This window comes from Cydia pomonella, chromosome 10 (genome assembly GCF_033807575.1).
Source record: "Cydia pomonella isolate Wapato2018A chromosome 10, ilCydPomo1, whole genome shotgun sequence".
Lineage (NCBI taxonomy): Eukaryota > Metazoa > Arthropoda > Insecta > Lepidoptera > Tortricidae > Cydia > Cydia pomonella.
In genome coordinates, this window is record NC_084712.1 from 2,990,363 (window position 1) to 3,015,995 (window position 25,633).

Consider the following 25,633-nt stretch of genomic DNA (forward strand, 5'->3'; position numbering starts at 1 on the left):
CAAAAAACCGGTTCCGATTCCTGCTTTTAACTTTAGTTGTATTTTTATGACACGACATCAATGCATGTCATTGTCATGTCATACGACGTAGGTGGCTATTTTTTTTTAAATATAAAGGTCGAAGAAGGTTTACTGATGTGAATAATTATATCCTGTAGTAAATGTGTAAAAAAACTATATTTATTATTTACGTGTATTTTTCTGCAAACCATATGCTTTGCTATGAAAACTGCACGTTGATAACGATCACTAAAGGTAAACTACGTCATTTTTGCGTCATCGGCATGAAATGTACGAGCCCTGGAAATGAATCATTATTTCCGTAAAAAGTTAATGGACTATGGCTGCTTATCAAACCTCGCCGACTTTGTCTTTATTCTTTCCCTTAACATCTAATTTGATCATTATTTTTTTAACTTTTAAGGTTATTTCATATCGCAAGGGCGGACGCAAACGAATGAAAACATCACACTAAGCGTAATATAGGAATATATTTGGTATAAAAGGTGTATATACAGTGTGTTCCTCCGGCGTCGCTCCTCCCGCGCCGCTACTCCGCGCCCTCCCCGTCGCCTGCGGAACACCCGCCCGTCAGACACGCCACTCTACACCTTACTACATCGCATTAAGGTGTAAAATCGGTCAGTTAACTAAACACTAGGCCTCGCTCCCGTACCGTTAAAGTCTTAAAACTAACAGAGCCCTCTCGCGGCAGCACAGGCCGCCGCGAGCGACTTAGGTTCGCCATGATACAAGCGTACTCACCAGGTAGACTGGGCTCTCCAAACTGCGTCCCGCTAGCCTGTCAATCCAGCTTATTTACATGTAATTCAGCCCGCGAAAAGGCAGGCTCTCGGGTCAAAGTTTAGAGATCCCTCGGAGAGGGTTGGGGAGGGGTTTGCGTGTGTGCTAAGCTCGGGAGGGGTGTGGGTGTGGGTGTGGGGAGATGTGGGTGTGGGTGTGGGGTACCGACCTGACATCCTGTGGGGGTCGCGGCCGCGCAGCGCGCCCGCGTAACTGTTGCCGGCCGCCGCTGCACCGACAAGAGCGTTAGCCCACACTGCCACGCGCACATACATACACGCGCTCACTCACACACGGGGACATTAGTCCCGAACTCCATTCAATCGAAATCGATTATATACACTACAATAGGGGATCAATATCAGAGCGTTTTGCCCCCCCCCCCCCCCCCCCCCCCCCCCTTAATTCTTTGGACACATTTTTAACGAAGTGTTTCGACATTTGGATAATATTTTTCGCTGTCCAGTGAAGCAGAGACCTCTGCCAGACAAACGATAATATCATCAAAATGTAGAGACACTTCGTCAAAAATATGTCGACATGAAATTAGGCGTTCGAAATATTGTCCCGTAGATATACTACAGAAAATGTGACCGAGCCCTCCAGTGCCCGGGGCGGGATTCGAACCAGCTTACGTGGCTAACGCTGTAACCAATAGACCACCCGGATCAATCCAACTGGGAGCGTTTTTGTCCCCCTCATTTCTTTAGACATATTTTAAACCAACTATTTCGGTATATTGATAACATTTTTGGCTGTCCAAACAATCATAAAAACATCAAAATGAAAAAACAATCCATAAAAAAGGAGTATAAATATATTAAGCGTTCGAAACGCCCGTTTTTTTTATCCATCCGATAACCGGGGCACTGGTTCCAATTCTTCAAGTATATGAAATCTTTGAAAAGCTAAATATATCATGTATATTTAAAATAAATACATAGGCCTCGGACTCGAACCTTGGCATACCACACACATACGTCCCGCACATAACCCAGACTGGATATATATACACAATTATAAGTATAATAGACAAATATTGTGCTAAAATTTTAGTAGAATAGCAAGATATTGAATTTGTCATGAGTATTATTTGTCTTTTCTTATAAATATACTATTGATAAATAAATAAGTTGTTAGTTATAGAGTAGACTGGCATTGATTAATTATTAAGTGTACGTGTTTCCATCTGTCCTTTTCTATTCTCTCTGTTAGATCTAATCTAACTAATTAATTATGTACATATTACATACTTGTACTCATATTTAATAATTTACAGTTTTTCATCGTTGGTCAATTGTTTTTGTTTAAACAATGTAAATAAAGTTGTCTATAACACTTGTGTCTTCACTTGACCTGAGGTAAACGTAGGAACAGTCGCCATCAGATATATCGGAGCGGCCAAGGCGCTCATAAATATCTGAAGACACCTCTATTGTCAAGGCGTTAGAGTGCGTGTTCAAATATTTTTCAACACCTCGGCTGCTCCGATATATGTGATAGCGACTGTACTTACGAGCGTAAATAATAGGGACGTATTAAGTTGAATTAAAGACGCCACTTTTACTACAATAATATAATGGATTCTAAATATCGCATGGCAAGTTACAAGCAAAAAAAATTAGGTAATGAAAAGCTTCTAAAATAAATCCCGACATTACAAGCCCTTAAACAGCTCGTGGTCAAAGAAAGCATTTAGTGTCGTGAAAAGTATTATTTGAGTCTAATATATGATAAAATCGCTAAAAAATCAATCCCAGTCTACGCTAAGAAAGAATGATCGTGGCATAGAATAGATACAAGAGTTTAGACTGTCGGGTGCAGAGTACGGCAGCATCGCTTGCACTTCAAACGTACTAGCGCCGTGAGGAGCGGCACTAAGTGCCTTAGGAGCACTAGAGTGCCTTAGGAGCACTAGAGGGCCGTAGGAGCACAGGAGGGGCACTAAAGTGCCGTGGAACGGGGACAAAGCAAGGCGTGTCCGGCGTGGGGTCCCGCGCGGGCCATGGGGCCCGGCGCTCGCCCGGCCGACTAATGTGGCGAACAGATCACTACATACGTTATGTTTTGCTCAACGACTTCTGACGATTATTGAGCACATTATAATTAATAATTCATTATATTTTAATAAATAAAAGGAATGTGGGTCCATATGATTTATCAGCATTAACATCTGATATACTTTACTGTATGTTGTTTTCCTCTTTTTAACTTCGAGACCTCAATTATTCTGGGCGCTAATGAACTAAGTTTTTCGGAACCTAGGGTCTATTTTAATGGCTTCTATTTTTATTTTCAATTGTGTTTTTATTTTTCTCTCTCTTTGTACGCATGTGTGAGTCAGTGTTAAGTTGTTAACATTACTTTTTTTTTTAGTATACTTTGTAATTACTTGTGAGTTCCTCTGATTATTTGATTAGACTCTCAACGAATGGAGAGCGACGGCAAAGCTTAAGATGTGCTTAATGATTCAGTACGTCGTATGTATTTTTCATGTCGTATCGACTTGTGAAAGAGCCCGCGACGCTTTGCAAAATAAATTCTTGAATTGGCTACTTTAGTTTTGGAAATAATCAATCGATCTTGATTTTCCTGAGGATCAAATGTCTATATAGGACTCATGGCATTTAAGCAACACAAAGGTCAGAAATGAGAGTTAAAGTCTGACGCTCGCACTCGACGATTGAAACGCCTCTGACAAAATGATAATGTGATGTGACGTCACATTACATCAGTCTGTCCTAAATGTATGCAAGATCAAGAAAATTGTTATTTTGACCGTGAAATGTTGCGTATATTTATAAAGTTGTCATACAATTTATTTAATAACATTTAATGAATCGAATGGTATAATTTTCATTTTTATATTCGAAAGTCCTTCTTCCTCGCGTTGTCCCGGCATTTTGCCACGGCTCATGGGAGCCTGGGGTCCGCTTGACAACTAATCCCAAGATTTGGCGTAGGCACTAGTTTTTACCAAAGCGACTGCCATCTGACCTTCCAACCCAGAGGTTAAACTAGGCCTTGTTGGAATTAGTCCGGTTTTCTCACGATGTTTTCCTTCACCGAAAAGCGACTGGTAAATATCATGCTTTTTTTAACTTTCAAATATTTTTATTAAAAAAATTTGAAAGTAAAAAAAAACAGTCTTTGAAGCCTTGTATGTATGTCATTTTATTGCACATGAACAGGTTAACATAAAACCTACAAAACAAAACAACAACAAATTATGTACAAAGGCGAACTTATCCCTAAAAGAACTTGTCCTTGTATTTTTTTATCATCTCAATTTATCTTTTCATAATGAATGGCCCATTTTCTATCAATTTAGCTAAATGTTGTTATAATATTGAACACGCGTCAAGTATCGTCAGAGGTCGGGAACGGCCAGCTGGCCGCAGAACGCTCACCGTCGGTGGGCTCGGGCGGCGGCGGCGCGCGCGGCTCCAGCAGGCGGTGCGTGCGCAGCAGCGCGCAGTCGCCGCCCTCGGCCGCGGCCAGCGCGTACACGAACAGCTCGCCGCCCGCCGTGGCCACCAGCAGCCGCGGCGCGCGCCCCACGCTGGAGTTACAAAGGAAACTCTTCATTATTTTTTCCTACTCCTCTACTGTTATCTGTCATTTATGCATTCATTAACACGAATATAAGAACATACATAAAATATTTCAAGAAAAGTCTATATTGTCTATTCCTCATAAAAGCTCTTGTGCTTTTATAAGCTATAATGTTACTGCGATTAATGGCTACCAACCTAACAAAACCAAAACGAATACAGTTTTAAACTAAGTGCATTGCTGCCAACTTACAAAATATTCATTTGGTTGCATAGTAAAAATAATTACTTCATAAGTCAGAAACATGCATGTGACACCCGTAATATAGCAACACCCATAGACTACGAAGACCGCTTAGCGTTGCTTGTTAGTCTCCGTAGGCTACGGTGGCCAAAATTGAGAAAAAACTGTCCAAAAAATTAATTTAGCAAGTAGCAAGTACCAGGGCCTCATGAGTTACGAGGAGGTGTCGCCGACCGGCCGGCCGCGGCCCGGGGCGGGCCGGGCGCGTAACAAGGTATGCTCGCGCGTCTTGGCTATATACTTTTGCTGTAATTTGTTTACCTAAATTAAGATTTATTTTTGTTGACTCGTAGGAAAAACATTGTATGCAACGTTGTATAAGTAGGTCAAAAAATTCTCGTGGCGTATTCCTTTACAATGTTCGCCTACGCCTTCGGCTCCGGCTCACATTGTAACTCACGCCACTCGCCTTTTTTGACCCTTCTTATACAACTGTTGCATAAAATACTATTGTATACCACTTTAAATTCTGTACTATGTCATGCATTTATTAATTACCTACCGATGTTTTGAAGTCCCTGTACGCGTGACAGACAAGAAGATGCCTAACACCTTCCCTGTTTCGATCTGTAATTTACTGTGTATTCTTTTATTTTCAATGGAACTAAAGGTCTGTTTGTTATCACTTAAGCTTATATATATTAATATGTGACTGTTTGTTTCCTAAATAAATTAAAAAAGAAAGAAAAAAGAAACTACAATCTTATAAAGATTACCAAAGATATTCACAGGGTAAAATTCGTAACGTCTAAAACAAACTTAACTGAATGACGCGGTTGTCAAAAAAATAACATTGGGCAGATTCAAGGGCCTTAAAATATGATCGCAATACCGCAGCATTTATTCAGGCTATCGACCAAAGCACGATTTTATTCTAACGTTATACAAATTGTACATATCTTTATACGTAATACATACTTGATGTCCCAAATTAACGTGACATAACTTAATAAAAAAGGTCACGTCACCATTTCGTGACTTATATGTTACGTTACTTGTTGTTTTCTTTTTTTATTTTGCCACGAATAATCGCTCTCTACTACTCTACTCTCAAAAGCTTTTCAATTGGAATATCATTAACTTAATATCTAATCGTACAAAGTCCATTTTATGATGCATGTAATCGATTTGCAAGACCAAAATGACCATAAATATAGCGATTTCCATCATAATTTAATAGTACATAGAAACTGCCTATAATACAGTAATTAGCACTTAAAGTGCTGTCGAAAATTTAACGGACCATGAGTACTGTAAAACGTTGTACGATAGATACACGTCCAAGTAGGTAATTCGCAACTCGTTTCGATTTAAAACCCTCCCTTCGGTCATATTTCAATATATCGCCACTTGTATCATTATCTATTTGTATTCCATATTTATCAATATCTATGCATATTCATATAATATGCGTGAGTAGTAGTTTTACTGTTATGAATGTTATGTCTATATTTTATGTTGATGCGGTTTTATTTAATCCTTATCGAGGTCATAGTTTATCATTAAGATTACGTTCATTTTCACATTCAGTTAATTTTCTTGATAATATATGTAATATTCGCATTGACTGATAACCTATGAAAAGCAATTATAATGGAAAATAAAAACTAAAACATCATTCAAATAAAAACTTTGTTATTTTTGCACCTTTTATCTAAATTAATGTAAAAAAAGTTTTATCTAAATCAACTTGATTGAGAATAAAGATAAAATCTGGCCCGGTGAAGTAAAGGTACTGACTTGGTGATGGCGACCATGGCGCGGCTGGGCTGGATGGGCAGCCTGGCCGCAGCGAAGGCGCGGCCCTGCGCCAGCACGTCGGCCACCTGCGCGGGCAGCAGGCCGGCGCCCGCCGCCACGGCCGACGACAGCCAGCCCAGCCAGCCGCCGCCTCCGCCTGGCCCGGTGAAGTAAAGGTACTGACTTGGTGATGGCGACCATGGCGCGGCTGGGCTGGATGGGCAGCCTGGCCGCAGCGAAGGCGCGGCCCTGCGCCAGCACGTCGGCCACCTGCGCGGGCAGCAGGCCGGCGCCCGCCGCCACGGCCGACGACAGCCAGCCCAGCCAGCCGCCGCCTCCGCCTGGCCCGGTGAAGTAAAGGTACTGACTTGGTGATGGCGACCATGGCGCGGCTGGGCTGGATGGGCAGCCTGGCCGCAGCGAAGGCGCGGCCCTGCGCCAGCACGTCGGCCACCTGCGCGGGCAGCAGGCCGGCGCCCGCCGCCACGGCCGACGACAGCCAGCCCAGCCAGCCGCCGCCTCCGCCTGGCCCGGTGAAGTAAAGGTACTGACTTGGTGATGGCGACCATGGCGCGGCTGGGCTGGATGGGCAGCCTGGCCGCAGCGAAGGCGCGGCCCTGCGCCAGCACGTCGGCCACCTGCGCGGGCAGCAGGCCGGCGCCCGCCGCCACGGCCGACGACAGCCAGCCCAGCCAGCCGCCGCCTCCGCCTGGCCCGGTGAAGTAAAGGTACTGACTTGGTGATGGCGACCATGGCGCGGCTGGGCTGGATGGGCAGCCTGGCCGCAGCGAAGGCGCGGCCCTGCGCCAGCACGTCGGCCACCTGCGCGGGCAGCAGGCCGGCGCCCGCCGCCACGGCCGACGACAGCCAGCCCAGCCAGCCGCCGCCTCCGCCTGGCCCGGTGAAGTAAAGGTACTGACTTGGTGATGGCGACCATGGCGCGGCTGGGCTGGATGGGCAGCCTGGCCGCAGCGAAGGCGCGGCCCTGCGCCAGCACGTCGGCCACCTGCGCGGGCAGCAGGCCGGCGCCCGCCGCCACGGCCGACGACAGCCAGCCCAGCCAGCCGCCGCCTCCGCCTGGCCCGGTGAAGTAAAGGTACTGACTTGGTGATGGCGACCATGGCGCGGCTGGGCTGGATGGGCAGCCTGGCCGCAGCGAAGGCGCGGCCCTGCGCCAGCACGTCGGCCACCTGCGCGGGCAGCAGGCCGGCGCCCGCCGCCACGGCCGACGACAGCCAGCCCAGCCAGCCGCCGCCTCCGCCTGGCCCGGTGAAGTAAAGGTACTGACTTGGTGATGGCGACCATGGCGCGGCTGGGCTGGATGGGCAGCCTGGCCGCAGCGAAGGCGCGGCCCTGCGCCAGCACGTCGGCCACCTGCGCGGGCAGCAGGCCGGCGCCCGCCGCCACGGCCGACGACAGCCAGCCCAGCCAGCCGCCGCCTCCGCCTGGCCCGGTGAAGTAAAGGTACTGACTTGGTGATGGCGACCATGGCGCGGCTGGGCTGGATGGGCAGCCTGGCCGCAGCGAAGGCGCGGCCCTGCGCCAGCACGTCGGCCACCTGCGCGGGCAGCAGGCCGGCGCCCGCCGCCACGGCCGACGACAGCCAGCCCAGCCAGCCGCCGCCTCCGCCTGGCCCGGTGAAGTAAAGGTACTGACTTGGTGATGGCGACCATGGCGCGGCTGGGCTGGATGGGCAGCCTGGCCGCAGCGAAGGCGCGGCCCTGCGCCAGCACGTCGGCCACCTGCGCGGGCAGCAGGCCGGCGCCCGCCGCCACGGCCGACGACAGCCAGCCCAGCCAGCCGCCGCCTCCGCCTGGCCCGGTGAAGTAAAGGTACTGACTTGGTGATGGCGACCATGGCGCGGCTGGGCTGGATGGGCAGCCTGGCCGCAGCGAAGGCGCGGCCCTGCGCCAGCACGTCGGCCACCTGCGCGGGCAGCAGGCCGGCGCCCGCCGCCACGGCCGACGACAGCCAGCCCAGCCAGCCGCCGCCTCCGCCTGGCCCGGTGAAGTAAAGGTACTGACTTGGTGATGGCGACCATGGCGCGGCTGGGCTGGATGGGCAGCCTGGCCGCAGCGAAGGCGCGGCCCTGCGCCAGCACGTCGGCCACCTGCGCGGGCAGCAGGCCGGCGCCCGCCGCCACGGCCGACGACAGCCAGCCCAGCCAGCCGCCGCCTCCGCCTGGCCCGGTGAAGTAAAGGTACTGACTTGGTGATGGCGACCATGGCGCGGCTGGGCTGGATGGGCAGCCTGGCCGCAGCGAAGGCGCGGCCCTGCGCCAGCACGTCGGCCACCTGCGCGGGCAGCAGGCCGGCGCCCGCCGCCACGGCCGACGACAGCCAGCCCAGCCAGCCGCCGCCTCCGCCTGGCCCGGTGAAGTAAAGGTACTGACTTGGTGATGGCGACCATGGCGCGGCTGGGCTGGATGGGCAGCCTGGCCGCAGCGAAGGCGCGGCCCTGCGCCAGCACGTCGGCCACCTGCGCGGGCAGCAGGCCGGCGCCCGCCGCCACGGCCGACGACAGCCAGCCCAGCCAGCCGCCGCCTCCGCCTGGCCCGGTGAAGTAAAGGTACTGACTTGGTGATGGCGACCATGGCGCGGCTGGGCTGGATGGGCAGCCTGGCCGCAGCGAAGGCGCGGCCCTGCGCCAGCACGTCGGCCACCTGCGCGGGCAGCAGGCCGGCGCCCGCCGCCACGGCCGACGACAGCCAGCCCAGCCAGCCGCCGCCTCCGCCTGGCCCGGTGAAGTAAAGGTACTGACTTGGTGATGGCGACCATGGCGCGGCTGGGCTGGATGGGCAGCCTGGCCGCAGCGAAGGCGCGGCCCTGCGCCAGCACGTCGGCCACCTGCGCGGGCAGCAGGCCGGCGCCCGCCGCCACGGCCGACGACAGCCAGCCCAGCCAGCCGCCGCCCTCCGCCTCGCCCGCGCCCGCGCCCGCCCCGGCCGCCGCCGCCGCTCCGCTCGCCGCTGCGCCTGCTGGAACACCGTACCGCACACTCATACTCATACACCGACATCATTATTCCACGGTAAAGATACCTTATAACACTCGGCACTTACATCGCCTACCACGGAATAATAGCGAAAGCGTCGACCGAAATAACTTACAAAGGTAAGTTTACTAGTTTACGGTAACTCGTAATTATGTTCCTGATAAAGACAAGGATATAATTACGAGATGAAATCGACATTCTGTAAGTTGCTACGAGTGTTGCGTTCTGGGACACACACTTACTAACTAATCTTTCATCATATTTACCGAGTCAAAAGACATTGCCAACAATTACTATTAAAGCGAAAAGACAATTAAAACGATCGAGACTAGATTTCGAATCAGTAGAGGAAAGTGGGGGAATTGGGAACACTTAACTTCAAACGCTCTAAAAAGATAGAAAAGTAACAAACGCCGAATATATTTTTACGCAAACCGTATATTTGATTGTCTGTCTATCTAATTTTAATAAAATAATAATTTGATATAAACGTTATCATACTAAATTTGAACGAGATCAAAAACATTGTCTTTCCGATTAACCCGAAACCGTATAGGGTAATTTGAAACAGTCCGCGGGGGAAATGTAAACACTAAAGATTTTCAATCTGGTATCACTTTTCAAGTTTTTTGTAACCTCAAGGCATATATGACAATTTGCAACGTAAAAAATATTGAACTTTTAATCTGTATGTAGTAGGAATCCTTAAGAATGCAAGGGGTAATTGGGAACATTCTCAATTCCTTAGTTACTAATTTCCAAGTAATTAATATCAAAATGAGCACCATTCATGATTATATTTTTGGTGAACTTGAAACCACTTGGGATGTGAAAGCAGATACTATATACAAGATAGGTAATAACAAAATTTGAAGTTATCAACTACAAAAATTATACTCTTACAACTATGGTGTATGATATAAATTATAATATAAGTTGAAAATATTTTGTTCGATCAATTGTGACCACACGTGCGTAACTTCCGAATCAAAAGCGGCCAACTAATTACCAGTTCGCCGGTCGATATCGGCCTGTCAGTCATTCGCAAAAGCTAACAATTGCGAATAACTGACAGGCCGATATCGTCCAGCGAACTGGAAATCAGTGGGCCCCTGTACAGTCACTTAGGCACATAAAGGCCTCTTTATGTTTGTGTTAAACATGCTCAAGATTTTTTGTGCACTTAGAAGTACTATATATCTCACTGTTTCTAATTACCCGTCGCTCCTAATTCCCCCACTCCTATCAGTACTGTCCTTTCTTACTAGATGCCAAGCTAAACCACTGTTTTCCGGTGATAGACGAACTTTAATTGCAGTCTCAGGTAAAATTTGGCAGCGAGCCAAAAAATATCGACTGATGAGGTAACAGAATGAAACCATCGTAAACGATACGTTTAGTAAATACGTAACTTTGAATCTATCTGCAAGGCAAAGGAAAATCACAAATTGCATCAAACAAAACTTAAGTACCCACACTGTTAGAAAAAAAAAAAACTTTATATGCAAAGAAATTACATATTTCTGTAATATTACCAAAAATAATCAGAAGAAACTACAGAAAACCATAATTTACGCCGAGGATACATATTTATCAAACGAGTCTACGAGAGTTCCCCTTTTTTTTAATGGAGGATAGGCAGGCGTTTGACCACGATCACACGTGGAGCACGCTTACCTATATATAAAAATTAAGATTTTTTTTTCTAACAGTGTACGCACACTTCCTCGCATCACTCGGCACATCGATAGTTACCTGGTGGGTCCGCGCCGGGCTGCGGCGTGGGCGGCGTCGGCGGCTCCGCCAAACGGAACACGTGCACCGTCTCAGTGTTCGACGACGCCGCCAGAAACGTCCCGCACGCGCTGAACGCCAAGCAAGATATCGACACACATCTCTTCACTCCGCGCCTGAATTCAAACAGGCGTACTCGCTCTGGTACAGCGAATACTCTTATAACGGTTCCCCGTTCTGATGCAGTCGCTAATCGCCGCCCACATGAAGACCAGGCTAAGGCAGCTAATCCGGAATCATGCGCGCTAAGCACGCATTTAGCGTTTAAGTGCACCGCGTCGAAGATCTGTACTTCGCCAACGGCGCTCGAGCCCGGGTAGGCGAGGTAGCAGCGATCAGCGGCCGGGGCCAGCGCGCACAGGCCGCGCGGGTTGGGCGGCGTGTCGCGGATCGTGTGGAGGATCTTCATGTCGCGGATATTGTGAATGTGGAGCGACTCTTCGAGGCATACCACCAGCCGCTGGAAAGTTGTGTTCATATGGTTAGATAAAATACTGTAGTGTAATGTGTGTGTATGTGTGTAGTGTAGTGTGTGTGTGTATGTGTGTACTGTAGTGTGTGTATACTGGATTTATGTTCGTTAGTAAATTTAATGATTACTTTGTATGTAGACACATAGCTATATAGAAAAATGCATGACTATCGTTATACAATATTCATAAAATTTTACTCAAGAAAAGGCTGGAATAATGCCTTAACTATGCATAACCGGGTTATTAAGCAGATAGTTTAGTTTAGTTTATTTATCTCTCAATACAATGTTCAAAGTTAATGTAAGAGGATACATAAGCAATTACTTATCGTATAGTGATCGTCGGATACAATGTGAAATTTAATATTATTACAATACAATATAATATATGCTATAGAGGTAGTTATATACAATGGTATATAAATCTATCATATAATATTTGCCATATCAAAATGTCAAAAATAATTAATAGGAATAAAGAAAAAAACTGAAATGTACCATGATACTACAGAGTACCTATCAATGAATATGTTAAATATGATATTCAAACAATGTCAAGTAGAAAATAAAATAAAGAATGTCAACTGAAAACAAAAAACTTAAAATAAATAACAATAACAATATACATTGATACATAAATAGTTTTTATACGACAAGCATGATTTTAGCCAAACAGCGACATTACGACCGGTCTGGCCTAGTGAGTAGTGACCCTGCCTACGAAGCCGATGGTCCCGGGTTCGGATCCCGGTAAGGGCATTTATATGTGTGATTAAGAGGGAAGTACACCACTTCATCGTCCATAAAAAAAGAAAAAACTTTCAAATATTTTCCTATCTCCAAGGCCTGGAAGATTAAAAATTGCTGCATAGACTGTAATGGTTGAATTAAAATTTCATATACTAAACTTTAATTGCGTACTTTTCATGTATGTATCAACTCGACTATAATATTCATTTCGATACGCTGTAGTCAACTATAAATAATTTAACCAATCACGTGCCGCGCTCCCATAGAAAATACAAACTATTTCATGAGCATATTCATTCAATGCGCGTTTATGTCTTTTGTACTATATCTTTGTCTACTGATATACTTACCAATTTTCATTAATTACTAAGGTTTTATATCAAGAAAAGAATTATTTTAGACGACTCAAATCCAGCTGTTCAATCTCGTACCTTGCTTAGGCAACTCAGCAAGTACTTCGTTGCCTACGTTGAGTACTCGACTGAAAAGCTCTCACGATATACGGTACTATTTTAGCTAATGGTTAATATGCAAACGCCTAACAGGATATTATTTCAAAAGGTTTCAGCAATAAATCCTGACATGATGAGTGGGATTAACTGTGAAATAACTTTTCATACAAAAGACACTTTTCCGATTCGGTCTGCGAGGATCATACATTAAAAACCTCTACCTCATCTCAAAAATGCTTTTGTATGTCCGGATGTTCTCCTCTGCAGTTCGCATTTCTAAACCGATTCTCGTGAAATTTTGTAAGCAGGTTGGGTAGTTATATAATATTTTTCCGACGTGTCGTTTTTTTTTTAATATTCAAAATGGTGGATATTGGCATAAAAAACATAAGTGCCAGAAGGTTGAGAAGGGTCTATCGTACTTACGGCATTGTGAGATCGCTGTGATAATGATTTTTTAAGCTAATGTAGCTTATTGCGAGGTCTACAGCTCACAGAGCCACTAGCCTAGTGGGTAGTAACTCTGCCTATGAAACCGATGGTGCTGAGTTCAAATCCCGAAGGGCATTTATTTGTGTGATGAGCACAGATATTTGTTCCTGAGTCATGGATCTTTTCTATGTATTTAAATATTTGTATATTATATATTTCGTCTGAGTACCGTGATATTCAACACAACGTGAGTCACAACACAAGCCTTCTTGAGCTTACCGTGGGACTTAGTCAATTTGTGTAAGAATGTCCCTCTAATATTTATTTATTATTTCTTAGTGTATTCATAGCTACACTAAAGCATTAGTACTTGCTGTGTCAGTAGAGAGTGACCAAGACGAAACAAAGAATGGGGAATGAGACTTACCGAGCGGTTGAGCTTGACGGCGAGGATGGTGTTACTGTAGCTGTAGTTGCATATTTCCGTGCCCTTCTTGTAGTGGCACACTATCAGCTTCCTGCAAACAAACAACCCATACTGTTACTTCACTCATATCCTGAATTATACTCTGTATCTACCCTCAAATGACTCCTTAAGCCAGTTGAGGGTAGATGAGATCATTACATGATCAAATAATGTAGGTTAAAGTCAGGTCGTTCAGTCACAGATCCAGGCGGTTTTGTATTTGGTTGGTTAACCAATAAATGTTATAACTACCTGAAAATTTACAAATTGTTTACTTTTATTTAAATACCTAAAGATACAGAGATAGGGTTGCCAATTGCCATACGTCTCGTATACACAGGGACTGTAACTGTATTGAAGGATCACGTGCCGTATTTGTACCTGTCCCGTATATCGATACCGGTGCAGAATACCTAGAAAAATGGTAACAATCATCTCTGCGTAACCAGTTTAATAACCTATGTAACTAAAGAAAAAGAAAGGGACGTAACAGAAACAAACTATTGTATTTGCACCCCGGTAACGCCATCACATTACTACCCCCTACCAGTCCCGTATCATTTTCGAATAATTATGGCAACCCTACTCATATCAATCGAATTACATTCGAAAAACAGGTTAGAATATTTCATCGAGCGTGCTCGTGTCGTGTCGCCGCCAGTACGAACTTACACGAAGTTTTCTTATTTACAAGACTGCGGCGAAATGAGCCGGATATTGTTTGTGCTATATATCAGACTACGGCAGTTAAAAGGTTTATTTTTTAAGCGTCAATTTTAAACCACTTAGTTCCAAATTTTGAGTAAGTCTATACAAATAAAAAAATGCTTTTGTTAAACATACTAACTAGTACACGTATACAATACATTTAGCACAAGTATTATGTTTAATTCGGCGTCTTAATGTAACGTGTGGGTTATGTACTGTCTTACAAATTAAAAAGCGGCCAAGTGCGAGTCGGACTCGCCCATGAAGGGTTCCGTACCATTTATGATGTATTAAAAAAAACTACTTACTAGATCTCGTTCAAACCAATTTTCGGTGGAAGTTTGCATGGTAATGTATATCATATATTTTTTTTAGATTTTTCATTCTGGTATTTTAGAAGTTACGGGGGGGGGGGGGGGGGGGGGCACACATTTTACCACTTTGGAAGTGTCTCTCGCGCAAACTATTCAGTTTAGAAAAAAATGATATTAGAAACCTAAATATCATTTTTAAAGACCTATCCATAGATACCCCACACACGTATGGGTTTGGTGAAAAAAGATTTTTGAGTTTCAGTTCTAAGTATGGGGAACCCCCAAAATTTATTGTTTTTTTCTATTTTTGTGTAAAAATCCTAATGCGGTTCATAGAATACATCTACTTACCAAGTTTGAACAGTATAGCTCTTATAGTTTCGGAAAAAAGTGGCGGTGACATAATCGGACAGACAGACGGACATGCCGAATCTATAAGGGTTCCCTTTTTTGCCATTTGGCTACGGAACCCTAAAAAGGAACCATAGACATATCTAAGGACGGGCCTTACGGGCCGAGAATGGTGCTAGTTAAGCGGTGTCACTCACGAATTCGAGCCAATCGTGCAGTCTAACGCAACTAACTGCGACCAATTCCGCGCGAGATGCGAACTCATCAACCAATCGCGTCGTGGAATTAGACTGCACGATGTACTGGCCCCATTTTTATTACCCGTAAGGCCCGTTCTTAGATATAATATGTCAATGAAAGGGACCTAAAGAACAATGCCACAATGATATCATATAACAAGTATAAAAGTTTAAGGTTCTTAACCTTTAAAACATCCTCCTTTTGTATGCAATCAATTTCAAAGAAAAGCAAGAAAGAACAGGACATTATTTATCAATATTGTCCTGTCGATTCTTTTCACAAACGTGATTCATTCTTGGTCAATGCTCTTGTGTTATTTATTTTTCTTTGTTCTAAAGGAAATTCATTGACTTTGTGAATGCGTTCAACTTTCTTTAACTTAATTTTTTATACCACCGATGGCGACCAAGCACACTGCCCACTTGATAGTAAGTGGTTACAGTAGCCTAGCCTATAGGCGCTTGCAACTCCATGTGCCACAAATTGTTGTAGAAAACCTCGGCAGGTTTCAACTCCGGGGGTGTCACAATGCGTAATAGACACTTTAGAAACCTTTTTTTTAAGAAGTCATACTGAGGGCTTACCGCGAAATACGAAAACCGATATTTCATTATCTGATGCCTCTCTATAGGCAGATAATGAAACTTCGATTTTCGTTTTTTGCGGTAGGCCTTCTGTAGTACCTCGAGAAAACCTCGGTAGGGAGTGCAACAGCCGGAGCATCCGTGGAAGGAAATTTCAAAACCGCACATATGTATCGGAAATCTGATTAAACACGCAAATGCGAAAATGTTATGCATTCTGTAATTGACGTTAGTTTTATTTACGACCGTATATTTGAATTGACATCACAAAAACCGTGGTTGATTTCTTGCAGAAATGCATAACAATAGTGATTATTAATACACGTGTCGTGTGGGGGTCGGAAGGGGGAGGGGGTATGTTTGCAAACAAGGCAAATGTGGCGCGGGTGCGCTTTACGAGCGTTATCAGCGATTATATGCGCGTGCACATATAGAAGCGTCATACAACCGATTTCCAAGCGAAATACAACTCTATCACCTTAACATTAAGTTAAAACTCGAATGGCAAAGAAGGGAGGTATTTAGCAAAGTAGACAGTAGTATCTGTTATGCTAAAAGCGACGATAAGCGATTGATATAGAGTTTAAATTCAATTGATGACGTCGAGAGGCGAGTGCAGATGTTCGTTTGTCATCTGCATATCCGCATTAGCGGTGGGGCTGTGACGTCAGACTGACGTTATGTAGCGAAGATGAGGTCATATATGTATATTCTTTTTATATTTGTAGAAGTTGCTTGGATGATGTAAGATGTAGTAATATTTGTTACGCCTGCACAAGGGACTTTTCAGGACAATGCCAAGTTCTCTAGGAGTAATTCCTATTTGATAACGTGTTGTAGAAGTAGAAACTGCCGACGAACTGGGTAGTTCGGTATTCTATATTAAAAAAAAACCATTTTTTATCATAAAAAGTTGAGTTTGAGAAGAGATAGAAATATTTGCTGTCCTCTGCAGTGTTTATCACAAATATGCATTTTAGATACATAACAGAATTACAAGTGTCAATTATAAAAAGTAAATATAGATCGTGTCATTCACGAAGACGCGAGCCTTGACTCGTATTGCCATGTTATTAAAGGTTAGATTTGACAAATCTGCGCGTCATCATGGATGACACCAACTATATTTGTTTAAGAAAAGGTACGTGTATTAGTTTATCTTTTGCAAAAGTCTACGTTCAAAAACGTAGTCTAATTTTATTTATAAAGACCGGCCAGCTTTTCAAAAAAAGTTAAAATAAATATCCCAAAAAAAACGTTTCAATTTATATGTAATTGTTCAAACGTTTCACTCGGTCCAAGAAAAAGTGCAAGCCATTATGTGTATATGCGTAGTTGAGCGTGACGCGGCGCCTACGCAGCACGCGCGACCATTACGAGTAAGCAGTGACTCAGATATGTGTATCGCGGCAGCTGAACAGCTGATGTGTCCAAACATTTCCACTGTGTATGGATATGGATTACGACCTTGTTGTCCTACCTTTACACCATATCACTAAGGTCGATTTTAGTTTACAAGTCACCAGGTCACCACCCATACGAACAAATATTTGTCATTAAGTCATAATGTTATGATTTTTTTATACTACGTTGGTGGCAAACAAGCATACGGCCCGCCTGATGGTAAGCAGTCTCCGTAGCAGGACGCCTGCAACTCCCGAGGTGTTACAGGCGCGTTGTCGACCCTAACACTCCGCACCCTCGTTGAGCTTTGGCAACCATCACCGGCAGGAATACAACACTATGAGTAGGGTTAAGCGTTACTTGGCTGTGGTTTGCTGTTACAAGCAGGTACTTCCCCAGTTAGGCTCTGCTCTAGATCTGGAATGACATCCGCTGTGCTGTGCCCTACCACACAAAGCGAGATGACATTCTCACTTTCTCAGTGCCCATACCTCTCTTTTGGAAGTAGTTTAAGGACATACCCGGGTCCGAGTCGTGTCAGATATTTTCACCTTCGTTATGTAACTTATTATTGCAGGTGACTGTATGTCAATATAAATGATATAGAAATGTAAATAGTTATTCGACATTTATTTTCTTCTATTAGAATCGAAAGACCTTGTGATACTGAGAAGAATTAAACATGACATCCTGTAAATTAAAAAAAGCAAAAACGAAGTTGTCTTGAATTACAACGATTTAGCTAGACTTGATATGTTATTGCCCATAACTGTCGCCATCAGCCCGTCAGATATATCGGATCGGCCGAAGTGCTCAAAAAACATCCTTGAGGCGAATAGAAGGCGTTTTTTGCAAATAGTCCTGTATGATGTCATCACGTGTACTAAACACATTGACCATTCGTAGACTTTAAGAGTCCTTATTCCTACAGACGAGCGTATTTTGTAAAATGCTTCCTTTTTCATTCAAGATTACGACGTAACTATTAGTATTTATTCAAAAACTGATAACGTACTTAAATAATCGTTTCCTAAACTAGGGGCTCCAACAGTTCAAATTTTCATTTTCTCTTTTAAACCTCTTTTTTAATGAGGTTTTTTGGGAGTCTTTTCCAAATTTTGCAGTGAGATGTGGCGTTTCGGTTCTCAATTTTGCTATAAACAAGAATCATTTGGTACATGAATGACTACAATTTGATTCAACATATCTCGTACGAGGGGCTGGAATGATTAACAATCGAAGATTCATTTGAAAAAACTGATAAAATACCTTCCGAGTTTTCTTCATTTTTTTGGCGAAAACAGGGTTTTATTATATTTTATTTCGGCAAATTGTACGCATATTTTGCTTTAAAAATAATATTATAGCAAACTGTAACTTTATGTTAATCTATAAAAAAAAAATCGTAACTATGGGACCTACATTGCCGTAAATTTATATTTTTTTAAAACACGTATAAATCACGCAGCAGCGACGCCCCGCTCTCAGTCCGCGCGGAGCGCGCTTAGAGGACGGACCTGTGCTCGATTGTCAGGCATTCGGTGCGATCGTAATCAGCTACGGAGTTCCGAGAAGTGCTATATACTGCGATTAGAAAATCTTAATAAAAGTTCATTTTTTACAGTATGCCTAACAGACTCGCTTATTGATGGATTTTCAGTGTTACTTTTTTTTTAATACTAAGTCGGTGGCAAACAAGCATACGGCCCGCATATGTACGCCTGCAACTCCAGAGGAGTTACATGCGCGTTGCCGACCCTAACCCCCTCCCGCCCCTCGTTGAGCTCTGGCAACCTTACTCACCGGCAGGAACACAACACTATGAGTAAGGTCTAGTGTTATTTGGCTGCGATTTTCTGAAAAACGCATTTTCACTTGAAATTACGTTAGGGTTTGCATTATTATTTTTGACCCGGATGAAGTCCAAGTTCTCATGATGGAGTCAGGAGCTGGTTACCAGAACTCCTAATCTACTAATTATAATCCCATCGTGTTTGGGCTCAAAAGATTTGCCCTGACGAACACCATCGATCTAGATGAGGTCCAGGGTCTCATGATGGAGTCAGGAGTTGGTCACTAGAACTCCTAATCTACTCATTATAATTCCATCGTGTTTGGGCTCAACAGAGTTGCCCTGATGAGCACCTTCAATCTAGATGAGGTCCAGGGTCTCATGATGGAGTCAGGAGCTGGTCACCAGAACTCCTAATCTACTCATCATAACTCCATCGTGTTTGGGTTCAATAAAGTTGCCCTGACGAGCACCATCAATCTAGATGAGGTCCAGGGTCTCATGATGGAGTCAGGAGTTGGTCACCAGAACTCCTAAACTACTCATCATAACCTCATCGAGTTTGGGCTCAATAGATTTACCCTGATGAGCACCATCAATCTAGATGAAGTCCAGGGTCTCATGATGGAGTCAGGAGTAGGTCACTAGAACTCCTAATCTACTCATTATAATTCCATCGTATTCGAGCTCAATAGATTTGCCCTGACGAGTACCATCGATCTAAATGAAGTCCAGGGTCTCATGATGGAGTCAGGAGTTGGTCACCAGAACTCCTAATCTACTCATTATAATTCCATCGTGTTTGGGCTCAAAAGATTTGCCCTGACGAGTACCATCGATCTAGATGAAGTCCAGGGTCTCATGATGGAGTCAGGAGCTGGTCACCAGAACTCCTAATCTACTCATCATAACTCCATCGTGTTTGGGCTCAATAGATTTGCCCTGATGAACACCATCGATCTAGATGAGGCCCAGGGTCTCATGATGGAGTCAGGAGTTGGTCACCAGAACTCCTAAACTACTCATCATAACCTCATCGTGTTCGGGCTCAATAGATTTGCCCTGACGAGCATCATCAATCTAGATAAAGTCCAGGGTCTCATGATGGAGTCAGGAGTTGGTCACTAGAACTCCTAATCTACTCATTATAATTCCAACGTGTTTGGGCTCAAAAGATTTGCCCTGATGAGCACCATCGATCTAGATGAGGACCAGGGTCTCATGATGGAGTCAGGAGTTGGTCACCAGAACTCCTACTCTACTCATCATAACTCCATCGTGTTTGGGCTCAATAGAGTTGCCCTGACGAGCACCTTCAATCTAGATGAGGTCCAGGGTCTCATGATGGAGTCAGGAGCTGGTCACCAGAACTCCTAATCTACTCATCATAACTCCATCGTGTTTGGGTTCAATAGAGTTGCCCTGACGAGCACCATCAATCTAGATGAGGTCCAGGGTCTCATGATGGAGTCAGGAGCTGGTTACCAGAACTCCTAATCTACTCATCATAACTCCATCGTGTTTGGGCTCAATAGATTTGCCCTGATGAACACCATCGATCTAGATGAGGCCCAGGGTCTCATGATGGAGTCAGGAGTTGGTCACCAGAACTCCTAATCTACTCATCATAACCTCATCGTGTTCGGGCTCAATAGATTTGCCCTGACGAGCATCATCAATCTAGATAAAGTCCAGGGTCTCATGATGGAGTCAGGAGTTGGTCACTAGAACTCCTAATCTACTCATTATAATTCCAACGTGTTTGGGCTCAAAAGATTTGCCCTGATGAGCACCATCGATCTAGATGAGGTCCAGGGTCTCATGATGGAGTCAGGAGTTGGTCACCAGAACTCCTAATCTACTCATCATAACTCCATCGTGTTTGGGCTCAATAGATTTGCCCTGATGAACACCATCGATCTAGATGAGGTCCAGGGTCTCATGATGGAGTCAGGAGTTGGTCACCAGAACTCCTAAACTACTCATCATAACCTCATCGTGTTTGGGCTCAATAGATTTGCCCTGACGAGCATCATCAATCTAGATAAAGTCCAGGGTCTCATGATGGAGTCAGGAGTTGGTCACTAGAACTCCTAATCTACTCATTATAATTCCAACGTGTTTAGGCTCAAAAGATTTGCCCTGACGAGCACCATCGATCTAGATGAGGTCCAGGGTCTCATGATGGAGTCAGGAGTTGGTCACCAGAACTCCTAATCTACTCATCATAACTCCATCGTGTATGGGCTCAATAGAGTTGCCCTGACGAGCACCATCAATCTAGATCAGGTCCAGGGTCTCATGATGGACTCAGGAGTTGATCACCAGAACTCCTAGTCTATTCATCATAACTCCATCGTGTTTGGGCTCAAAAGATTTGCCCTGACGAGTACCATCGATCTAGATTAAGTCGAGGGTCTCATGATGGACTCAGTAGTTGGTCACAAGAACTCCTAATCTATTCATCATAATGGTAATTTGATGGTGCTTGTCGGAGTAAATCTATTGAGCCCAAACACGATGGAGTTATGATAAATAGATTACGAGTTCTGGTGACCAACTCCTGACTCCATCATGAGACCCTGGACTTCATCTAGATCGATGGTACTCGTCAGGGCAAATCTTTTGAGCCCAAACACGATGGAATTATAATGAGTAGATTAGGAGTTCTAGTGACCAACTCCTGACTCCATCATGAGACCCTGAACATCATCTAGATTGATGGTGCTCGTGAGGGCAAATCTATTGAGCCCAAACACGATGGAGTTATGATGAGTAGATTAGGAATTGTGGTGACCAACTCCTGACTCCATCATGCGACCCTGGACTTCATCTAGATCGATGGTACTCGTCAGGGCAAATCTTTTGAGCCCAAACACGATGGAATTATAATGAGTAGATTAGGAGTTCTAGTGACCAACTCCTGACTCCATCATGAGACCCTGAACATCATCTAGATTGATGGTGCTCGTGAGGGCAAATCTATTGAGCCCAAACACGATGGAGTTATGATGAGTAGATTAGGAATTATGGTGACCAACTCCTGACTCCATCATGAGACCCTGGACTTCATCTAGATCGATGGTACTCGTCAGGGCAAATCTTTTGAGCCCAAACACGATGGAATTATAATGAGTAGATTAGGAGTTCTGGTGACCAACTCCTGACTCCATCATGAGACCCTGGACTTCATTTAGATCGATGGTACTCGTCAGGGCAAATCTATTGAGCTCGAATACGATGGAATTATAATGAGTAGATTAGGAGTTCTAGTGACCTACTCCTGACTCCATCATGAGACCCTGGACTTCATCTAGATTGATGGTGCTCATCAGGGTAAATCTATTGAGCCCAAACTCGATGGAGTTATGATGAGTAGATTAGGAGTTCTGGGGAGTTCTGGTGACCAACTCCTGACTCCGTCATGAGACCCTGGACCTCATCTAGATCGATGGTGTTCGTCAGGGCAAATCTTTTGAGCCCAAGCACGATGGAATTATAATGAGTAGATTAGGAGTTCTGGTGACCAACTCCTGACTCCATCATAAGAACCTGGATGGACTTCATTCGGGTCAAAAATAATAATACAAACCCTAACGTGATTTCAAATAACACTGAAACTCTATAGCACTAATGTGCGCAAACGATTGGCATCTTGACTACGCAGCATGGGTGCGTAGCCACCATGCCAATCGATACGACAACGAAACACTATCTGTCTCTCTCTCGTACTAATATGCACAAACGATTGGCATCTTGACTGGGCAGCATGGGTGCGTAGCCAACATGCCAAACGTTTACGATACGACAAGGAAACACTATCTGTCTCTCTATCGCACTAATATGCGCAATCGATTGGCTTCTTGGCTAGGTATCATGGGTGCGTAGCCAACATGCCAATCGTTTACGATACGACAACGAAACACTACTCTCTCTCTATCGCACTAATATACGCAAACGATTGGTATTTTGGCTAGGCACTAAGCACGTGTGTGGCCAACATGCCAATCGTTTACGATACGACAACGAAACATTATCTGTCTCTCTATCGCTCTAATATACTTTATTTATACCTGCAGTCATTTAGTAACTTCTTCATTTTCCATTGGTGTGAAAGAGACAGAATAAAGAGCAAGGGTTATAGTACACTCTGTAGTCTGTACACTTAGTAGTAGTGTACATAAAAAAAAAACTACTGTGCATATACAATAAAATAAAGAGTGCCCATATGATATCATATGACACTAAAATTAATGTTGCTTGAAATTATATTGAAAACTATCAAGATTATTCTAGTCTGCATTGAAACGCGCGTCGCGTTGCCGGCGCTCGCGTACCGAGCGCCAACGCCATCTATCGAGCGTTATTTCGTGAAATCGGAGAACGCTCCAAGGATTAAGGGCTCTTAAGTCATTGTAATAAGGCCTTCGTCAGTTCATGATGTATGGTTGATGTGGTATGTACGCAATATTTTCGCGATCGTTACGCATTTCAAGGGAAACAAACTGATATCGCAGTCAAGGTCATAAACATGCACGTTTTTATTATGGTATAACAAATATGGATTTGTGAATTTCCGTATGGTGTACAGTGTGGATCTATATTTTTGTTGTTTATAATATGGGTACGAAAATGGAAAAAATTACTTCGTTGAGAAAGAACTTGAAGTGTAAATCTGGACATTCAAATATTCAAAACTTGCTCGCTTACCAATTTATCTTTCTATAATTAAATTATTATTTTTTCCTGCACCAACATACAAATGTCTCTGTTTGACCCAATGGTTAACTGGTAGAGAATGCCTTTTGGCATTAAGTTCGCCATTTGTACATTTTTTTTATGTGTGCAATAAAGTTAAAGTAAATAAATATAAATAAATCGCTCGCTTAGCACAATGTCTTTACTTCTGACAAAAAAAACTTCTTTAGTATTTTATCTGTAATAGTATTTTTACAAGCATTAATATAACTTACAACGTTTGTTTGTAATGTGTTTGTTCGGGTCAATACTTGCAAGCTATTATTCGATTGAGCTGAAACTTCACATACATATGTCAGTTGGGTGACAAAGCAATATTATGGTACCGTCGAGTTGATCTGATAATGGACACAGGAGGTGGCCACAGGAACTATGTGATAAAACAAAGCAAACTAATTGCGTTTGGGTTAGTAGAATTGTCTCGATGAGTATTAGTTGCCTGTTGTATGAAAAGTAAGTACAGTCAGTGATCAAAAGCTTGCATCAAAAATTAATTTTTGACAAAAAACTTATTTAGTCTTCTTCTTATTCTTTAACCTAGCGTTTTCCCGACCTAGCGCCAGGGTCCGTTTTCCTACTTAATCTTCCCCACTTTTCCCGGTCTTCGGCATCCTCAGGTGTGAGATTGTTCTCTTTCATGTCCGCTGTCACGACGTCCAGCCAGCGCTTCTAAGGCCTACCTACCGCACCCGCGTGATTTAGGGCCTTGGACAGTGAGTTCGAAGCATCCTTCCGACATAGTCTACTGGTCTGCGGCCGTACCATCGGAGGCGATATTCTTTATTTCATACACATGGCCATGATCTAAGGGGATGGAGACGCCCGGTAAGCAAGGAATTGCCTGTGTTGAGAAAATTGTGTGTAAGTGGACCTAAAAAATATTTATTTACATGCAAGTGTCAATAGAAAAGAAACATGATTTAAATCCTACCTATCCCGTTTGAATTAAATTGAACCGCATTGTAACCTAAAGGACCTTGTAGACCCTCATCTCTGTAAATATGTCTGTAATATATTTGCTCAGGTATTTGTGTCGCGGTAATGTTATAATATGCATTATAATGTCATCTCATAGATGATGTTACTTACTGTAAACACTCGTTGTGATATAAACTGTGATATATGTTGCACATCCTTGACGCTCGCTAAATCTAGAAATGTTTTACAAAGCATATCTATGCCGTTTTGAATTTAAATATGTTACGTAAATTTTTATTATTATAGTGTTAACGGACCGGAAATTTCTTATCTACAGCATTGTTTTTATCAATATTTATAACACGTGTTTTTGTTAATGCTGTAGGTATGTACCTATTCTAAACATGAGTAACATTGTTTATAATAGTCTGATACTAAAACAGTGTTACATTTGAACCTGTACAGGTACAGGATATAACTAATTTAGAATAAAATTAGCTTTCTCAAACTTGCAATGAAATGTTGACATGACTTACTTCAAATTAGGTCCGGAAATACTACGTATCCCGTGCGATGAGTGAAGATGATATGTAAAGGAATTTCATACAGCCTTACACACCTAGGCCTGGAAGGCAACCTTCTTTTGTTTTCAAACGTCACATTGTGACACGTCTTGGCATTCGACCATCAAATAGTAGTAGATTCGTAAGTTGTTTTTAGCTGTGTAAACCTACGAATATTATAATAATAAACAAATTGAAGAATGAGAAAAGCACTATGCAAATCTCGGCGAGAAACGGGG

General features: G+C 43.9%; 1 protein-coding gene and 1 long non-coding RNA gene across 5 annotated transcripts in view; both read right to left on the reverse strand.

Annotated features, from left to right (window-relative positions):
* The window catches only part of LOC133521847 (uncharacterized), a 70,629-nt gene that overhangs the window by 16,510 nt on the left and 28,486 nt on the right, over nt 1-25,633 (reverse strand). The window lies entirely within an intron of this gene.
* The window catches only part of LOC133521833 (uncharacterized), a 70,013-nt gene that overhangs the window by 16,510 nt on the left and 27,870 nt on the right, over nt 1-25,633 (reverse strand). The window contains exons 3-8 of one of the 4 annotated variants that reach the window (XM_061856922.1): nt 13,724-13,814; nt 11,152-11,650; nt 6,403-9,379; nt 4,215-4,366; nt 974-1,033; nt 473-573 (exon numbers count right to left, since the gene is read on the reverse strand). In XM_061856922.1, the coding sequence (XP_061712906.1) occupies nt 551-573; nt 974-1,033; nt 4,215-4,366; nt 6,403-9,379; nt 11,152-11,650; nt 13,724-13,814 (3,802 nt within the window). In that variant the 3' untranslated portion in view covers nt 473-550. Of the gene's footprint in view, nt 1-472; nt 574-973; nt 1,034-4,214; nt 4,367-6,402; nt 9,380-11,151; nt 11,651-13,723; nt 13,815-25,633 lie in introns of those variants that run through there. The other 3 variants (XM_061856920.1, XM_061856923.1, XM_061856921.1) reach the window with 3 other exon arrangements.